General features: G+C 56.7%; 1 protein-coding gene across 1 annotated transcript; it reads right to left on the bottom strand.

Moving 5' to 3' along the window:
* Nucleotides 1-288: 288 nt before the first annotated feature.
* LOC102454704 (tumor necrosis factor ligand superfamily member 10-like) lies at nt 289-12,999 on the bottom strand. The gene is made up of 5 exons (XM_075896676.2): nt 12,487-12,999; nt 2,869-3,015; nt 2,138-2,174; nt 1,151-1,258; nt 289-874 (listed from the first exon to the last, which is right to left on the bottom strand). Exons 1-5 carry the CDS (start codon nt 12,721-12,723, stop codon nt 432-434), a joined length of 972 nt encoding a protein of 323 aa, XP_075752791.2. The 5' UTR covers nt 12,724-12,999; the 3' UTR covers nt 289-431.
* Nucleotides 13,000-17,710: the final 4,711 nt, after the last annotated feature.

Genomic DNA, 17,710 nt, shown 5'->3' with positions numbered 1-17,710 from the left:
CACCCGGAGCCCTATCTGGCCTGCCGCTTCCCCCTCCTCCCTGGGCTTGGATCCGCTGGACGAGTTTCCCAGCATGTCAGGGCCTCTCCCTGCGCCCACCAGTACCAAGTCCTTCCACGCTCTCCCCTCCGCACAGTTTGCTGCCCTTCTGCTCTGGCTCCAGCAGGGGGCGGGAGGTGCATTCGAGGCTCTTCCACTGTTCTGCGGCTGTAGGCCAGTCCTCCAACAGCACAGCCCCACGGGACCAGAACCGGGGCCCTGGCCTCTGTGGCCCAGCATCCCTGCCCTGCTGGGCCAGGTGGGTTTGCAAGGCAGGAACAGGGAGCGGTGCAAAGCCTCGGCCGGGTCCCCGCAGCCGGGCCAGCGGCAGCCAGAGCGTCTGCAATGCGATGGTCCAATGGGAGGCGGGTGTAAACGCAGGCCCCGCCCCCTCACGGGTCAAGCAGGAAGGCCCCAAAGTAACTGGCGGCGGTGTCGTCGTAATCGATGGCCGGGGACGAGACGGAGACGAAGAGCTGGTCGCCGGCCTGCAGCTCGAACAGGCCGCCCTGGTAGAGGGTGTGCAGGCCGTCGGCGGCCTCGGGCGCCCAGCACTTGGTGCCCACGCCCTTGAGCAGCAGGATGGGCTGCCCGTAGGCGGTCTCGCGGTTGATGCACTGCACCAGCTGGTGCCCGGAGAGGCGGGCGGCGGCGCCGGCGCCGGGGTAGCGGAAGTAGATCTGCGAGTAGATGTAGTACTTGCCCGCCTGGCTCACCCGCAGCTTGCCGGCCTGGTAGGTGACGTTCTGGAGGTGCGTGTGCACGGTCCTGTCCTCCCAGCGGGTGACGGGGTGGCGGCAGGACCGAGAGAGCTCCCCAAAGTGTCCTGAGCCACCTAGGGGAGAGCACAGGCGGAGGTCACGGCTGGGAGCGCGTAGCAGCCTACGTGTGGCGCTGGGGGAGACCCTTGACCCCATCCCAATCGGGGGGGGGGGGGAGGGGACTGCCCGAAATGTGACGCTCAACAGCTGACATGCAGTTGGCTCCCCGCTTCCCTCATTGCCCAAAGCCCCCAGCCCGGCTCCTCATGCGAACGGTCCCCCCTTCCTGCGTCCCTCCCGCCCGGGCCCCCACGGCACCAGGCCCCACGGGGACCCTGGCCCGGACTCACCGTCCTGGGAGGGGCTCTGCTGCCGGAGGCTGAGGTGGGCAGAGGCCCTGCCGAGGGCTCCGGTTGCCAGGTGCCCGGTGGAGGTGTTGAAATCGCTCCTCATGGCGTCTGGGGGGGAAGGGGAGGGACAAGGAGCTGCCGCGGCTGCAAGAGGTGAGTGTCCCTCTCCGACAGCCCCCACCCCCCGCCAGGCCCTAACCCCTCGGCGTTTTCAGGGCGGGCGACCGGCGCTCCTGAGCCCCCCGTCCAGGATTCCAGCCCCTCCTGCCAGACCCCCCAGCCCTAGGGGAGAAGGGTGCGGGACAGGCGTCCGGGCCCATTTTAACCCACGTGAAGGCTTGTACTTGGAATGGCACCTCGGGGGCTGGCCACCCGCCCGCCTTTAAAATGCCCTGCCCTTTAAGCATCAAACTCGCTGGCACCTTTGACAAGCCCAAACTGGGGTGTTTAATCAGAACGGCCCTGGAGGGGCAGACCAAGGACCCGCCCAGCCCAGGGTCCTGCCTGCCCCACTCTGCCGGCTCCCGGTGTTGCTTGGGGGGGTGCAGAAGCTGGCAAGAGGCAGCGTGGGGGCTTGGTGGAATGGGGGCGGGGTGGGAGGGGGCAAGGGATGGGGTGTGCGGGGGGGGGGGAGGGGTATCCTGAACCCTGCATTCCCCTAGGGATGGACCCATACTCCAGGGTGCTGGATTAGAGAGGTCCAAGCGGTTGATGCAGCCACTTGAATGTAGCCATTTCTAGTGCCCGGCAAATCCACGGGTGTCTGCTTTATAGCCCAGATCACTTCTGTGGATGCGGATCCAAATCTTGTACCCAGAACCCTGCGGAATTGCGGACGCCGGCTTTATGTCTGCGGGTATCCTCGTCCGCATGCGGCTCGTTTTTGCAGATGTCAATGCGGGTGCCAGCTTTGCATCGGCGCAGGGTTCTAGCCTTTCTGTCCCCAGCCCTGCTCCCTGCTCCCTGCTGCCAGCGCCAGAACCTTACCTTTCAGCGGGCTCCTGCGGATAACGTTCTCTGTCACCTGGAAGGGAAGAGGAGAGATCACTCGAGTAAACAGGAGATTGTCCTCCTGCCCCTTTGTGTCCTGTGGCCTCTTCCAGGCCCCCAGATCTGTCGCTGTTTCGAGTTGTCATCAAGCTCTGCCGGACTCTATGCCGTGCCTGGCAGGGTAAAGCACCAGGCTCGTCCACCCAAGGAGCTCAAAGCTTGATAACTGGAGCTCCCAGTCCTCACCTCTTGCGGTGGGTATTACAGATGGGGAAACTGAGGCTGCATCTCCGGCAGAGCCTCGTTCAGAGCATGGTTTTTCTTTGTGCCCATCCCCATAAACCACGTTCCGGGCTGGTTTGGCCACACCCTTGGCCGACACCCACTGGCAGCAGTGGGTAACCCTGGCCAGGCAGGCCAGGGGGCGTGAAAGAGGGAGCCGAATTATTTCATGGCCTCTCTGCCAAGATGGCCGACGAAGGGGCTCGCACTGGTGTCTGTGGTGTCGTTCATGAGGTCCTAGACAGAGACCTACCAACTCGTTTCATGTGGGCCACCAACAGCCACCGGGTGGTACCAGCTCTGAGCCCCTTCTGACCTGGGAACTGAGTGGAGTTAGCCACCTGGAGGGAGTGGCCAAAGACCCTCGGGCTGGAACGTTTCCTTGCCAAGTGCCTAACTCCCATTTCCCTCCCTTCCCCCACCAGCGTGGCTCCACGTGGACTCACCATGTTCACGTAGGACTTGAGGCTGCTGGCCAGCTTGAGGCAGGACTGGTTACCCATCAGCTCCTCCAAGTCAGGGACTTCCTGCAACCTGTGGATCAGCTGCAAACACTTCAGCTCCTCTGAGCTCCCCTGCGTCTGGGCTTTTAACTGGGAAATAATCAGATGAGTTGACAATGAAATGAAGCAGCCGCTTGCGTAAACAAAGGGCTGCCTGCCTGGCTGCACAGTAGGGGGCAGAGGGAGCCCTGGGTTGATGTGATCTCCGGCTAGTAAACATGGACTGCTGCTCTTCTGTTTCATACCTGTCCAGAGTATTGTCTACACTAAAAGGAAGTTTGCTGCTGCTGTGATCCATCCTCCGGAATTTGATTTAGTGAGTCTAGTTAAGACCTGCTAAATCAAACTCAGCCCCCGCCGCTGTCCAGTACTCCTTTTGCAAGGCGTAAGGGAAGCCAACAAGAGTGTTTGCTCTTGTCGGTATCTTGCCACGGGGAAGCCATCAAGCTCGGCTTAAGGTAAGCCAACTCCAGCTACGTATTCTACACATTCTATGTGGCTGGAGTTGCGTACCGTAAGCTGAGCTGCCCGGTCTAGTGTAGACCTGACCTTACACAGCCCAGGGCTTAGATGCAGGAGCTGAGCATAAGCCTGCAGCTCTCTGATCACAGTGCCGGAGGGACTGAGATCCCAGGAATTAACCAACCAGTGGACAAGCCATGCAACCTGGAATCCGGAACTCTGCCACTGACTTGCTGTGCAACCTCAGACGAGTCACCTCCCCTGTCAGTGCCTCAGGTCCCCTTGCTCGCGTCAGCAAAGGCCTGAGAGAGCTACGGACGATGCGGCTTGTGCAGTAGAGGTCCTAGAACGGGCGCCCGCGCTGCTTGGGGCATTGCAATCCGCACCAGAGCAGCGTTGCTCTCTCGCGCTGGTTTATTGCTAGTCTTGGGATAGTTGATGTCAGAGAAACAAAGTGGAGCGGGGAGGGGTGCAGACAGGGCTAAGGGGGGGATGCAAGTCAGCACCCTCACTCTCAGAATTGTCTTGCGCCGCTGGTGTTGGTAGGAGGACTTACACCGCAGGGGACACCCAAGGAGCTGACGCAGGAGAAAGGGGACGCTGCTTTTGGAGCAGAGGGGTCTGTTTAACTCACTGCAGGACAAGACCTGGTCAAGAGAAAAGGACTTGGAAGAGAGAGAGATGCGAGGAGAAGCGGTGAGCTGCAGCTGGATCCTGGCCATCCCCGGGAACTCTGCCCTGAGCCCAGAAAATGCTCGAGTGGTGAGGAAACTGAGGCAGGGAACTGCGCGGGGAGGGGGGGTTTCTTGTGCTAGTTGAAGCAGTGGCTTGTGTTCAGAAGTTCTTTCAACACCTGCCTACTGACACTGCTGGGTGTTTCTTGGCAGCTGGCAAGCCAGGGTCCCATAAAGCTGGTGCCTACGTGTGTGCCGATGCCCCTGAGTGTCTGGGGATGGGGGGGGGGGAGCAATTTAAAGGGCCCAGGGCTCCAGCCACTGCCCCGATAGAGGCAGCTGGAACCTCCCCCCCCCCTTTGTCAACAGAAGGGTGCAATGGACACAGCACCTCAGGGCTGCAGAGGGGGCTGCCTGTGTCTGGTGCAGGCCAAGATTTAGTGCATCTGGCTAAGGAAATGCAGGAGGAAAGCTGGCAGGTAGCACTGCCCAGAGCCTAGGGCTGGGCCGAGGCTGAACGCCTGCCAGCCTGGCTCCTGGCACTGCCTGGGCACCTCTCCTATTGCCTTATGACCAAGAGATTGAGGTCAGGCGTTGTGCAATGGACTGAGCCTGCAACACACGCACAGGCCCAGCCTTCCCTCCAGCTGTTTAGATCTGCAGTGTCATGTTATTGTCTCCCGCTCAGCCGGACTCGCCCGCCAAGGCAAACAGTCCCGCCGGGGAGAGGTGCTGGCTCGCAGCCTGGCAGAACCAAGTCCCCGGGTTGCAGGGCCAGGGTGACGGCAGACCAGCCTCCTCGCTCCTGCTGCCAGCCAGGGGCCGGTTGCAGTGGTTTGGGAACAGGGCTGAGGCCTGCCCAATTCATTCCACAGGGGAAACCAAAGAGCTGGAGAGTTTAAAATACCCAGCATGGTCCTGCAGCCGCCCTGTTGGGACAGTTAAGGGCCTGGGCCCGGTCGGCCTCGGTCGCACTGGGTGCCGTTTGGCTGCTGCATGTCACTTCTCACTGCGACGAGGGATGTAAAATCCTCTTTAATCAGTTAACTGGTTAACCCCTGGGCCGTGGGTGAAGGTCGGGGAGGGGGTAGGCAAACTCCCAGCCACGCCCCTTCTTCGTAGGCCACGCCCCTTCTTCGTAGGCCACGCCCCTTCTTCGTAGGCCATGCCCCTTCTTTGTAGGCCACGCCCCCACAGGAGCCAAGCCCTTCCCTCCAAGCACCATGCGGAGGGTGGGTGACCTGAGCACCGGGAGGGCTGGTGCTTAAGGGCAGCAACGCTCTGCCCCCATTATGCCTACAGTAGGTGTTCTGGGGGCGGAGTGTGGGCGGAGCCAGGCTGGCCGTTTGGGAAGGCAACGCCTTCCCCTGCCTGTTCTATCCACTGCCCCTGGTGTAACCCATTACCCCTTCAAACAGAGGTGGGCAGGGGGAGGCCACTCCAGCGCAGCCGGGCTGCCGGTTAACCAGTAACTGGTGAGCATCACTCAGTAAAGGCACTACTTACCGGTTAACCGATTAACCACTGACCCCTGTCTGTGACTGCAGCGCCATCTCCTGCAGATCAGAGGGACAAGCAGCTGACTCGGACTAAGGTCTGCGATAGCTTCAAAAGTTCATATGGGCCCAGAGCTGCGGGAAACGCCCTGCGCCCCGCTCGGCTACGCCCCCTCGTGTAGCTGCAGCTCTGATGCACAGAAGAGGGCTTCCATCCCCACTGGCAGCTCCCTGTTGGCGTAGGCTGCATCTACACCTACGAATGGCCAGGCTGGCTCAGAGCGAAGGCCCGTCTAGCCGAGGGTCCAGTCTGCAGACAGTGGCCAGTGCCAGATGGGGCTTTGCCAGCATAGCTCTGTGAGCAGAGCCTCGGTGGGGTAGACGTAACCTAAGGACTCCCGAATAAGCAGCAGATTAGGAGGTAATGCCCCAGCCCTTGTACGTGCATCAACTATGAATCCCCCAGACCTGCCGAGGAAAGCTGAATAAGCCTTTTCTTAGACTCAGCCCTTGTCTGTAAACAGACTTCAGCCCTGGCAGCGCTCTCTCGTACATTTCATGCAACCCTAGGAAATGGAAACTTCACGTGTCCCTGGGCGGGGATGGCTTCTGGGAAAATGAAACAAAGCAAGTTCAAAACCCTTCCCACGCCATTCCAACACCTGGCCGTGCAGCCGGTACAGCCGCCACAGGGCATGCCAGCCGGAGCTGGCTCGCTCCTTCCTTGGGCAACTCCAGCATCTGTTGTATCCACCTGTTGTCGCTCCTCCCAGATTACAAATGTGCTTTGTGTGCTGCATCTGTGTACCTTTGTGTGCTGTGTTTCCGTACAGCGCCTACCACAACGAGGCCCGGTAATAATCACAAATAATTATTCTCCAGCTCACTGCCAACACATCCACTGATCATTGGCACGCTTCAGTCAAAACTGACCAAAGCCAGCCTGATCCTAGTTTCAGCTGGACTGATTCTGATCTCACAAATGCTCCTTTTCCACTGTTGAACTCCGCTGCTAAATTTGTGCAACAAGCCCAGAGGTGCCAGGGTTGTGAACTGCAAGCAGCACTAGTGAAGCGCTAGTGAACACCACTGCTTTCCAGTGCCCAGGAGAAATCCGCCAGCTGGTGCTAGGCTGAGAGAAAACTGAGACTAGCTTGCACGTAGTTCCGCTGTATAGAAGGATGAGCCATACATGCTGCTATAGATCTTCCTATAGCAGTGCACGTAATTGTCTGTGCCTCTCTCCTCGCCTTTTCTGTGCAAGTCGGCTTCTGTGGCCCTGCAAACTGTTCTGCATCAACAGGTCTCCAGGCCAGGATGAAATGCCTGTGATATGGACAGAGCTCAGCATGGGCAGAGAGGTCTGCCTGTTCTGGACAGCTTGCAGGATCGGAGTCTCCGATGGGAAATTCCTCTGCATGGCTCTCTTAGGACAGCGGAGTTCAGTTTTGGGCTGGGAGTACTGGGTGCTACTCAGATAAAACAGGGTGCAATAGTACTGAGGGGAGAGGAGACGGGGGCCCAATCTTAGCGCAGGTTTGGGGGTAATGTTTTACATAGGGTCATTAGTACCATTTCCAAGGCTCCATTGATTGTATGCGACTTAGGCTCCTGGGTGCCCAGAGGGCAGGTATTTAGGTGCCTAGTGGAAGTCACAAAAATGCCTAGACACTATAGCCAATGGGAGTTAGGCACCCCATAGGGACATAAAATCCTATTTAATTCATCAACTCTTTAAACTTTAACTACTTAACTGATTACACGCGGGTGGGGGGGGGCTGGAGCATTCCTCCCTCTGCCATGACCAGGGGGCTGCTCTGGTGCAGCTGAAGTGCCCCCTCCCTACAGTGCAGGCCCCAGGGGCTGACGCAGCCCCCTGCCTGTGGGCAGGGGACTACTTCAGCTCCCTCTCCCCTGCTTACTGGTTAAGCAGTTAACCATTGATACCCCTAGCACCTACTCTGCTTTGGCACTTTCTAAAAATCCCACTGTGGCTATGTCTACACTGGCAAGTTTTTCCGGAAAAATCAGATGATTTTCCGGAAAAACTTGCCAGCTGTCTACACTGGCCGCTTGAATTTCCGGAAAAGCACTGATGATCTCATGTAAAATCATCAGTGCTTTTCCGGAAAAACTATGCTGCTCCCGTTCGGGCAAAAGTCTTTTTCCAAAAGACTTTTGCCCGTAAAGGCCAGCTGGCAAGGTTCTGTTTTCTGCAAAAAAGCCCTGATCGCGAAAATGGGGCGATCGGACGCTTTTCCGCAAAAAAAGCTTTTCCGGAAAAGCGTCCTGCCAATCTAGACGTGCTTTTCCGAAAATGCTTTTAACGGAAAACTTTTCCGTTAAAAGCATTTTCGGAAATTCATGCCAGTGTAGACATAGCCTAGGTGTCTAGCTGCATATTAGAGTGCCTAAATACCTGTGTCAATCTGCTCCTAAATCACTTTTGAAAATGGGACTTCGAATCCTTAGCTCCTTGGACACTTTCGAGAATCATACTCGGCCGGCCCGGCATAAATGATTTTATACCCCCCGTCGGAGTTTCCAACCCCTGCCAATGGCGACTGTCCAATGGGTTTAGACACACGGTGGGAACAAGCACAGCGGTGTTTATAGCTCGGCTACTCCTAGGAGCGTTTTGACAGGTTGTGAAGAGGAGCAGCAGCTCCACATTTTCAATCACGCAGAGGGCTCCCTGCTGTCTGCCTCTCAGGGGCAGCTGCATTACTGAGACACAGTTTGTCGACGTGGCTTAGTTATTATGTTCCGTGGGTTTACGCTGTTGCTTGGCCAGACACAGATTTACTGCCTGCTGCTGTGTTGTTTATGCGCCACTCAGCCGCCCTGCGAATCATTGTGGGGATGCAGGGAGGTCAGAGCAAGCACACGCCTGCAATCCCGGATCTGCCTGCTGACCCCCAGAGGGTCCGAACTGGCGCTCAGCTTGGTCAACAAGCATCTCCCCAGTGACTGTTGCGGGCTTTGACTTCTGATGTGCCATGGAGGGCTACTGACTCTGACAGTGGCTGCTACCAGATGCCCGAAGTTTGTGGGAAGGGGGGTGGAACCTTCCCTGTTGGCTACCGGGATAAGACCGAATTCCTCCTTGTCTGCAGAAAGGCGAGGAGTCCTCGGGCACCTTTGAGATAGGGATGTGAAAGCTGCCCCAAGGAGTTAACCAGTTAAACGATGTGTTTAATTGCTGCCTGCAGCAGAGGCTGATAGACCCTGGGGACAGTAGCCCCGCCAATGCCGGCTACTCCAGCCCATCCCCACCAGCTGTGGCCGCTGCTTGTGTGCCTGCTGGCAAGCCTGCGGTGGGTAGGGGGCTGCTCCTGCCCGTGGGGCCCTCTGGTTAACTGGTAAGCCTAACTGGGTAACCAGTTAACTGTTTTATCTTTAACATCCCTACTTAGAGACTAACAGATTGATTAGGGCCTAAGCTTTCCTAGGTAAAACCCACTAGATCTGTTTTACCCAGAAACGCTTAGGCCCTAATCAATCAGTTAGACTCCCTCCCTTGTTTTTGCAGATACAGACTAACACCCATCCTCAGGCATTTTGCTTTCCCCTTCATTTTCCTTTTGGTAAAACGGGGCTCGGGGGCCAGCCTTTTTGGGGCTTTCACCAGCTAGCAGCAAAGCACCAAACCCCAAATGAAAGCTCTCCAAGCCGAGAGCTCTGCACAGCTATGAAATTTGTATCCACCCGTGTCTGTAAATATGAGCCAGGGGCATCCGCCTCCACAGCGTGTGGATACCTGCGGCTATCAAGCAGGTCTCCACAGATTTGCAGGGCTCTGCCTGTTTCCCCCTCTCTCCCTGAGTCAGCCTGCCTACCCTGGCTTCATGGGAGAGAATTCCCTGGCTGCTCGGGTGCAATAAGACTGGGTCATGCCTCAGTCACTGTTATGGGGAAAGGTGCGTGCCAGGCACGGGTTGCAGATCTCTGTGTACACACACACACACACACACACACACAGAATGGCTGCAGAACACACACACACACACACACACACACAGAATGGCTGCAGAACACACACACACACACACTGAATGGCTGCAGAACACACACCACACACACACACACACACATTCTGAATGGCTGCAGAACACACACGTGCGCACACACGCACACACACATTCTGAATGGCTGCAGAACACACACGCGCGCACACGCACACATTCTGAATGGCTGTAGAACACACACACGCACAGCACACATTCTGAATGGCTGCAGAACACACACACGGACGCACACACAGACACACACACATTCTGAATGGCTGCAGAACACACACGCACAGACACACACACATTCTGAATGGCTGCAGAACACACACGCGCGCACACGCACACATTCTGAATGGCTGTAGAACACACACACGCACAGCACACATTCTGAATGGCTGCAGAACACACACGCACACACACACACACACAGACACACACACATTCTGAATGGCTGCAGAACACACACGCACACACACACACACACACACACATTCTGAATGGCTGCAGAACACACGCACACACACACACACACAGACACACACACATTCTGAATGGCTGCAGAACACACACGCACACACACACACACACAGACACACACACATTCTGAATGGCTGCAGAACACACACGCACACACACACAGACACACACACATTCTGAATGGCTGCAGAACACACACGCGCACACACACACACTCAGACACACACATTCTGAATGGCTGCAGAACACACACGCACGCACACACACACACATTCTGAATGGCTGCAGAACACACACTCAGACACACACACATTCTGAATGGCTGCAGAACACACACGCGCACACACACACAGACACACACATTCTGAATGGCTGCAGAACACACATGCGCACACACACACACACACACACACAGACACACACACATTCTGAATGGCTGCAGAACACACACGTGCACACACGCACACACACACATTCTGAATGGCTGCAGAACACACACGCACACACACACACACACAGACACACACACATTCTGAATGGCTGCAGAACACACACACACACACACACGCACACACAGACACACACACATTCTGAATGGCTGCAGAACACACACACACAGACACACACACATTCTGAATGGCTGCAGAACACACACACACACACACACAGACACACACACATTCTGAATGGCTGCAGAACACACACACACACACAGACACACACACACTCTGAATGGCTGCAGAACACACACACACACACAGACACACACACACACTGAATGGCTGCAGAACACACACACACACACACACACACACACACACACACACATTCTGAATGGCTGCAGAACACACACACACACACACACACACTCAGACACACACACACTCTGAATGGCTGCAGAACACACACGCGCACACACACACACACACACACACACACACACTCTGCATGGCTGCAGAACCGCAATCTCACGTTGAACAGGGACACCACGCGCTGTGCCTGCTGGTAGGACTGGCCCTGGCTGCAGGGAGGTCGGGGCGGCGCTGGCTTGCGGCGGGTCTGTGGCCGGGCGGTGCTCGGCGCGGCAGGACGCACAGCCCGGGAGCGGGGCTCGGCGCTGGGAGGCACCGGGGCGTCTCTCGAGAGGCGGCGGCGCTTTCGCTTTCTCGCAGCCCCGCGGGCCCCAGGCTCCAACCGAACCGGCGGCTCCCGCTGTGCCCCGCCCGAGCAGCCGGGGAGGGAGACCGTGTCAATCCAGCCCGCCCGGGCCGGGCCGCTCTCCGCGGTGTCTGTGCGTGGATCAGCCGCTAGTCCCCCAGCCTGCCCCGAGGCTCCAGGAGTCAATCCGACAGGGGGGGAGGAGGGAGGGGTGGCTGAGGGGGGCAGTGGGAGTGTGAGGGACAGTGAGGGGGGTGTGGGGGTGTGAGAGGAAGAGTGAGGGGGGAGTGGGGATGTGAGGGGGGAAGTGGGGGTGTGAGGGACAGTGAGGGGAGAGTGGGGATGTGAGGGGGGAAGTGGGGGTGTGAGGGACAGTGAGGGGGGAGTGGGGGTGTGAGGAGGGAAGTGGGGGTGTGGGGAAGGGGGAGGGGGGGGGGGTGTGAGAAGAAGAGTGAGAGGGAGAGTGGGGGGTGTGAGGGGGGTGTGGGGGGGTGTGGGGGTGAGAGGGGGGTGGGGTTGGGAGGAGGGGAGTGGGGGTGTGAGAGAGAGTGAGGGGAGTGGGGGTGTGAGAGGGGGAGTGAGGGAGAGTGGAGGGTGTGAGGGGGGGTGTGGGGGTGTGAGGGGCAGAGTGAGGGGGAGTGGGGGTGTGAGAGGGGGTGTGAGGGAGAGTGGAGGGTATGAGGGGGGTGTGGGGGTGTGAGAGAGAGTGAGCGGGAGTGGGGGTGTGAGAGGGGGTGTGAGGGGAGTGGGGGTGTGAGAGGGAGAGTGGAGGGTACGAGGGGGGGTGTGGGGGTGTGAGGGGGAGAGTGAGGGGAGTGTGAGGGGGGGTTTGGGGGTGTGAGAGAGTGAGGAGGAGTGAGGGTGTGAGAGGGGGTGTGAGGGAGAGTGGGGGGTATGGGGGGGTGTGAGGGAGAGTGGGGGTGTGAGGGGGGAGTGGGGGGTGAGAGGGGGTGTGAGGGAGAGTGGGGGGTTGAGGGGAGTGTGAGGGGGGAGGAGGGGAATGGGGGGAAATGTGTAGCAAGCACTTTGGGGCCAGTTCTCAGGATTTTCCCAAGGGCGCCCATGCGGGTCCGAGCAGCGAGCTGGAAGTGCGCCCCTCGGAGCGCCAGGAGATTTCCAGGCAAGCCCGGGGCGCCGCATTTTAACCCCCCCCCCCCCCCCCCGCCCTCGGGTTTGCCCCCGAATCGCTCCCTGCGCCCGTTCCCCTGCAGCCGCCCCGCCAGGAAGGGGGGGTCCGGGCTGAGCTGCCCCCCCCCGGCGCGCCGCGAGCCCCGGGCGCACCTTGGCGATGGACATGGTGAAGTAGACGAAGAGCCCCGTGGTGCAGGCGATCTGCAGCGCCAGGATGGCCATGACGGCCATGGCGAGCCACACGGGGCTGCAGGGCCGCCGCCGCCGCCGCCGCCCGCAGCCCGCCTCGTCCTGGTGCCCGGCCGCGGGGCCCATCATGCACGCCGCGGAGTCGCTGCTGTCCGAGCGGTAGTACGGCTGGTTGTTGGGCTGCGGCGGGAGGGCCATTGCATGGCAGACAGCCCCCGCGGGGGGAGCCCGGTGTCCCCCCCTCCCCGGCCGTGCCTCTCGGAGCCGCCTCCCACATGCACAAGGAAGCGAGTGCAGAGAAAAGTTCTTGCCCCGGGAGAAAACTCCTGGGCGAGGGGGAGGGACGGAGTCAAACGGCTCCAGGCAGCGGCTGCGAGTCCCTGCCCTCGCCTGGCGGCTGGGGGAGTGTAAAGTTCACTCGCCCAGTAAACAAAGGCCGAGACGCAACACGTGGAGGCAGCTCCCCCGCTCTGCCCCCTCCTTGTTTACCAGCCCTGACCTGACTCAGGGATGCGATTTGCTTCCAAGTCTGCTTGGCTCCTGGGGGTGCACCTCCCAGATGCCTGTGTCTCTGGGATGGGGGGCGCTTCTGTTCTTATGCCTCCCCCTCCTCAAATGCTTGGCCTGGTTGTGGACTGGGAAGCAGCTGCTGAGTGTGGGGTGCAACCCCAGAGGTGGCTGCATTTCAGTAGCAGAAGAAATTGTCCCGTCTGGGCGTGCAGAGGCAGAAATACCTCTGAGGTCACCAGCGTATCCCTTCCACCCACCGAAATTGGCCCAGGAAAAGATACCCCCCGCCCCCGCTTGTCTCCCCAATTTCCTCATGTGAAGTAGTCCTAGTGGAGCTACAATTGGGCATAGAAATGGCTGGTGAAGTATATGCAGCATCAAGCCCTTCATCTGTTTGGGGACCCAACGGGCAAACGGAATTCCTGCGGAAGGAAGTGCATGCTTTATTTGGGTAGGGACTACACAATCCAGGAAGGCAGGTATTGTCTTCCCAAAAAGACAGGGGTGGCCCCAGCCACACTCCGGCTTGCTGGGAAGGCTGGGGCCAGGGTGCCCGGAGCTCCCAGGGCCAGAGCCGAGCTGGGGCTGTGGGTGCAGCTGCCTGGCATGGGGAGGGGTGTGGGGGTTCTCGCCTTGGCCCTAATGGAGGCGGGGTCGTGGGTGTAAGAGGTGGGCCCTGGGCGTGCCTCCCCAAGCCAGCCACTCACCCACTGCCCATGGATTCCTCTGAGGACAGCCATGTGCATATCAATAATTAATTTTTATGAGAATAAATCAGGGGTGGGCAGTAATGTTTGCAGGGGGGCCACGTAATGAGTTTTGCTATGGGGTCACGGGCTGGCTCCACCCCTGGAAGGGGCGTGGCTGGGGACTAGCTTCCCCCCGCCTTCCGAGTTGAGTTGTCTGCTGCTGGAGGTTTTGAATTCAAAAAACACAGCAAAGGGCTCACAACTCTCAGCCTCACTGCTGCCACGTGGACTGGCAGCCACCCCGGGTTTCTGCAGCTATTGAAAAGGCTCACAGCTCCGGCCCCTGCCAGGGTAGCACCTGCATCATGAGCCGTGAGCCATTTCAATAGGATCCTGCTGCCTTAGTCACCTGGAAATTCTGTGGCACCGGCAGCAGGATAGCAATAGAAAGCAGCCAGATGCAGCCAGCAGGCCAGATCAAAGGGTTAGGTGAACCAAATTCGGCCCCCAGGCCACATCCTGCCCACCCCTGGAGCAAATGTTACCTTAAGTACAAAAAAAAGCTTTAAAAAGAACCAAGGTATCAAAGCACTAGAAAGAGGATAAAGTTGGAAAAGTAAATAGAAATGAATAAATAAACGGTGAAGTAACAGGTTACTGTGAGTAAGCGGGAAGAAGATCTGGTGCATTGCATGTGAGGAATGGAAGTGGAAGAGGCATCCGGGAGGGAAGGCACAGAGGGTATGTCTACACTACCATCCTAGTTCGAACTAGGTGGTTAATGTAGGCATCCGAAGTTGCAAATGAAGCCTGGGATTTAAATTTCCTGGGCTTCATTTGCATCTTGCCGGGAGCCGCCATTTTTAAATGCCCGTTAGTGCGGACTCCGTGCCCGCGGCTACACACGGCATGGAGTAGGTAGTTCGGATTAGGCTCTCTAATCCAAACTACCGTTACACCTCGTTCCAAGAGCCTAATCCAAACTACCTAGTCCGTGCCGCGTGTAGCCGCGGGCACGGAGTCCGCACTAACGGGCATTTAAAAATGGCGGCGCCCGGCAAGATGCAAATGAAGCCCAGGAAATTTAAATCCCGGGCTTCATTTGCAACTTCGGTTGCCTACATTAACCACCCTAGTTCGAACTAGGATGGTAGTGTAGACATACCCTGAGATATTATAATTACATGACATGCCCTAGCTAACAGGCTCCTGGTTCTAGCTAAAGCAGCTAGACTAGCCCTGTGTTCAGTGATCTGCATTGTGGGGAATGGACATTAACAAATATGCAAGAGCTCGCCAGCTGGGGCAAGTTTTTCCTTCCTTGAAGCTATTAAAGATGTAGAGGCGGTGACATGGACTGAGCACTGGGCTAGGAGTCAGGAGACCTTGTTCTGCCATTGATCTGCTGCGTGATTTAGGGCAAATCACTTCAATCCAGGAGGCCCCGGGTATTCAGGGGTGTGACAGCCGTGGGGGTGAGGCATGGGGATAGTTCTGTGGATGTGGGGCTTTCTCCGCTGCATGTCTCTATTCCCTTCCTGCCAGTTAGGTTGCAGGGTGGGATTCCTCTCACCACCTACGTAGGCACAATGTCCGCCAGGGCCTCAGCTTGGTGACCCGTGACTGGTATTAATAACGTGACAGGGTGATCAGCATCCCTTACTGGCGTAGCCCTTCCAGCCACGACCACCATGATTGCCTTTTAAATAGGGAGACCTTTGCAAACTGGAAAGCTTCCCAACCAGGTTTGCCCTTTGTTAGCTAGGGGAGCTAACTCGCCAGGTAAACGCAGGCACAGACGCATCAGACAAGGAGCAGCTGGGTTTTTTAATTTCCCTTTCCCTTCACTGTCTGTTCTGGGGTTGTCTCTTGCATTGGAGTTCCTGGCACTTTGTCAGAACCTGCTTCCTGCTAGGAAGAAGTCCCAGAGTGAAGACACGGGAGATGCAATGCCTGGGCAAAGGAGTCATTCAAAGGTGTGGTAAGGTCTGTTTTTTTTTTTAAAGAATCAAACCTCCCTTTTCTCATTCATTTGCATCATGAGTGGTTGCATTGACTCATGAACTTGTGTTTTCAAGCCCTCGGCTTCCCATTTGCATGCTAATTAGACTGTTTAGACCAGGGCAGTCATTTACTCTACATTTCTATAACACAATGGGGACGAGGGTCTGGTTGGTCAGCAGGTACTATTACAATTTAAGTGTTTCTCCAGAATCATCATTGTCGCTGTCATTTAGTTCAGCATTTTGTGTCCGTGATTTACTCTCCTGTGTAAATCAATGTAGTGTGATCAGATGCTCTTGTTGTGTTGGCTATAACTGTACTGAAAGTGGTATGATTTGTACCGCCTCTAGATACATCTGCCCTGGCCTTGTCTACACTAAACGGAAGATTGCCTCTGCCGCGATCTATCTTCCAGAGTTTGATTTAGCAAGTCTAGTTAAGACTCGCTAAATCGAACTCAAAGGGCGCTCCTGTCAACATCTGGTCATCCTGCTTCTGCGAGGAGCAAAGGAAGCGTTTGCTCCCATCAGCCTCCAGCTGGGAGGATGCAGCCAATCTCAGTTTAAGGTAAGCCGACTCCAGCTATGCATTCTACCTAGCTACGTATTCTGCATAGCTGGAGTCGTGTACCTTAAACTGAGCTGCAGGGTCAGGTGTAGTTTGACAAACTTGCTAAAATAACAGTGGGATCAAGGGGGCATTGCGTTTCTACCCAGGAGGGCCAGCCGGCCTTCTACAGGCCACGCTACTCCATCCTCGTTGGTTTGAGAGAGCTAGCAAGCGGTTAAAGCAACAGAGGGTCGTCCACGCGGGCTGTAAATCGCACACCTGGTTAAATGGTAGGCATAGCCTCATTCGGCTCCCAGAAGTATTCAGCAACTTCACTGATGGCTCTGATGACAGCTGCTAGCCAAGGCAAAGAGTGACTCTACCAGATCCATGTCTGGCATGCAGCAGAACAAGGTCTGAGGGAGGAAGAAGGGTCTTGTGGGTTAGGACCAGGAGTTGAGAGGTTGGCTGTTAGTTTATCATTTGTTTATGGCAGCTCTCATAGGGTACGTCTAAACTACATGCCTCCGTCGATGGAGGCATGTAGATTAGCCAGATCGGCAGAGGGAAATGAAGCCGTGATTAAAATAATCGCGGCTTCATTTACATTTAAATGGCTGCCCCGCTCTGCCGATCAGCTGTTTGTCGGCAGATCGGGGCAGTCTGGACGCGCCGCACCGACAAAGAAGCCTTTCTTGATCGGCACAGGTATGCCTCGTGAAACCAGGTTTACCTGTGCCGATCAAGAAAGGCTTCTTTGTCGGCGTGGCGTGTCCAGACTGCCCCGATCTGCCGACAAACAGCTGATCGGCAGAGCGGGGCAGCCATTTAAATTTAAATGAAGCCGCGATTATTTTAATCACGGCTTCATTTCCCTCTGCCGATCTGGCTAATCTACATGCCTCCGTCGACGGAGGCATGTAGTCTAGACACACCCATAATGTGCTAGGCACCCTCTCGACACCTGGTCCCTGCCCTTAGAAGTGTGTGGGCTAGGGATGGCCTCAGGTGTCCACCTTCAATGTGGGTAGCTCCGAAAGAACCATTTTATAAATTACTGGCTAGACTGCATTTGATTCCAGTGAAGATCCATCATATTTTTGTTGCTAGGGAGGTGCTCTTGAACAAGTGATGTCCAGAGATTAGTAGTTTTGGGTAGGAACGTATTAAAGAGATTAATCTTAGAACAAAATGCCAGCTTCCCAGAGATCCCCTGACCCTAATGCTCCAGGAAAAGAGCTATGTTTTAAACCGAATGACTAATTGATTTTTTTTCTTGTTCGCAGCAAGACTTGTTTGGCAACACATCTTGTTGCTAAAAAGTGATGTCTCCTGCTATGGAACGGTGGTACAGTAAAATATGGACTGTCCTTGTAAGTTGTAGAGAAGAGAAGTGACTCCTTTTAGCGCACTTCAAGGAGGAGCCAGCAAAC

Source organism: Pelodiscus sinensis, chromosome 13 (assembly GCF_052426305.1).
Source record: "Pelodiscus sinensis isolate ZL-2025 chromosome 13, ASM5242630v1, whole genome shotgun sequence".
Lineage (NCBI taxonomy): Eukaryota > Metazoa > Chordata > Testudines > Trionychidae > Pelodiscus > Pelodiscus sinensis.
The sequence above is the reverse complement of the archived record's forward strand: the minus strand, read 5'-3'. Positions and strand labels throughout refer to the sequence as shown.

Bases quoted from the DNA above. Each gene is read 5' to 3' on its own strand.
- LOC102454704 (XM_075896676.2), bottom strand. From the start codon at position 12,723: ATGGCCCTCCCGCCGCAGCCCAACAACCAGCCGTACTACCGCTCGGAC. The intron at 2,175-2,868 runs GTGAGTCCACGT...CTTCCCTTCCAG, and splicing joins TCAAGTCCTACGTGAACATG to GTGACAGAGAACGTTATCCG. The intron at 1,259-2,137 runs GTAAGGTTCTGG...CTTCCCCCCCAG, and splicing joins CCGCAGGAGCCCGCTGAAAG to ACGCCATGAGGAGCGATTTC.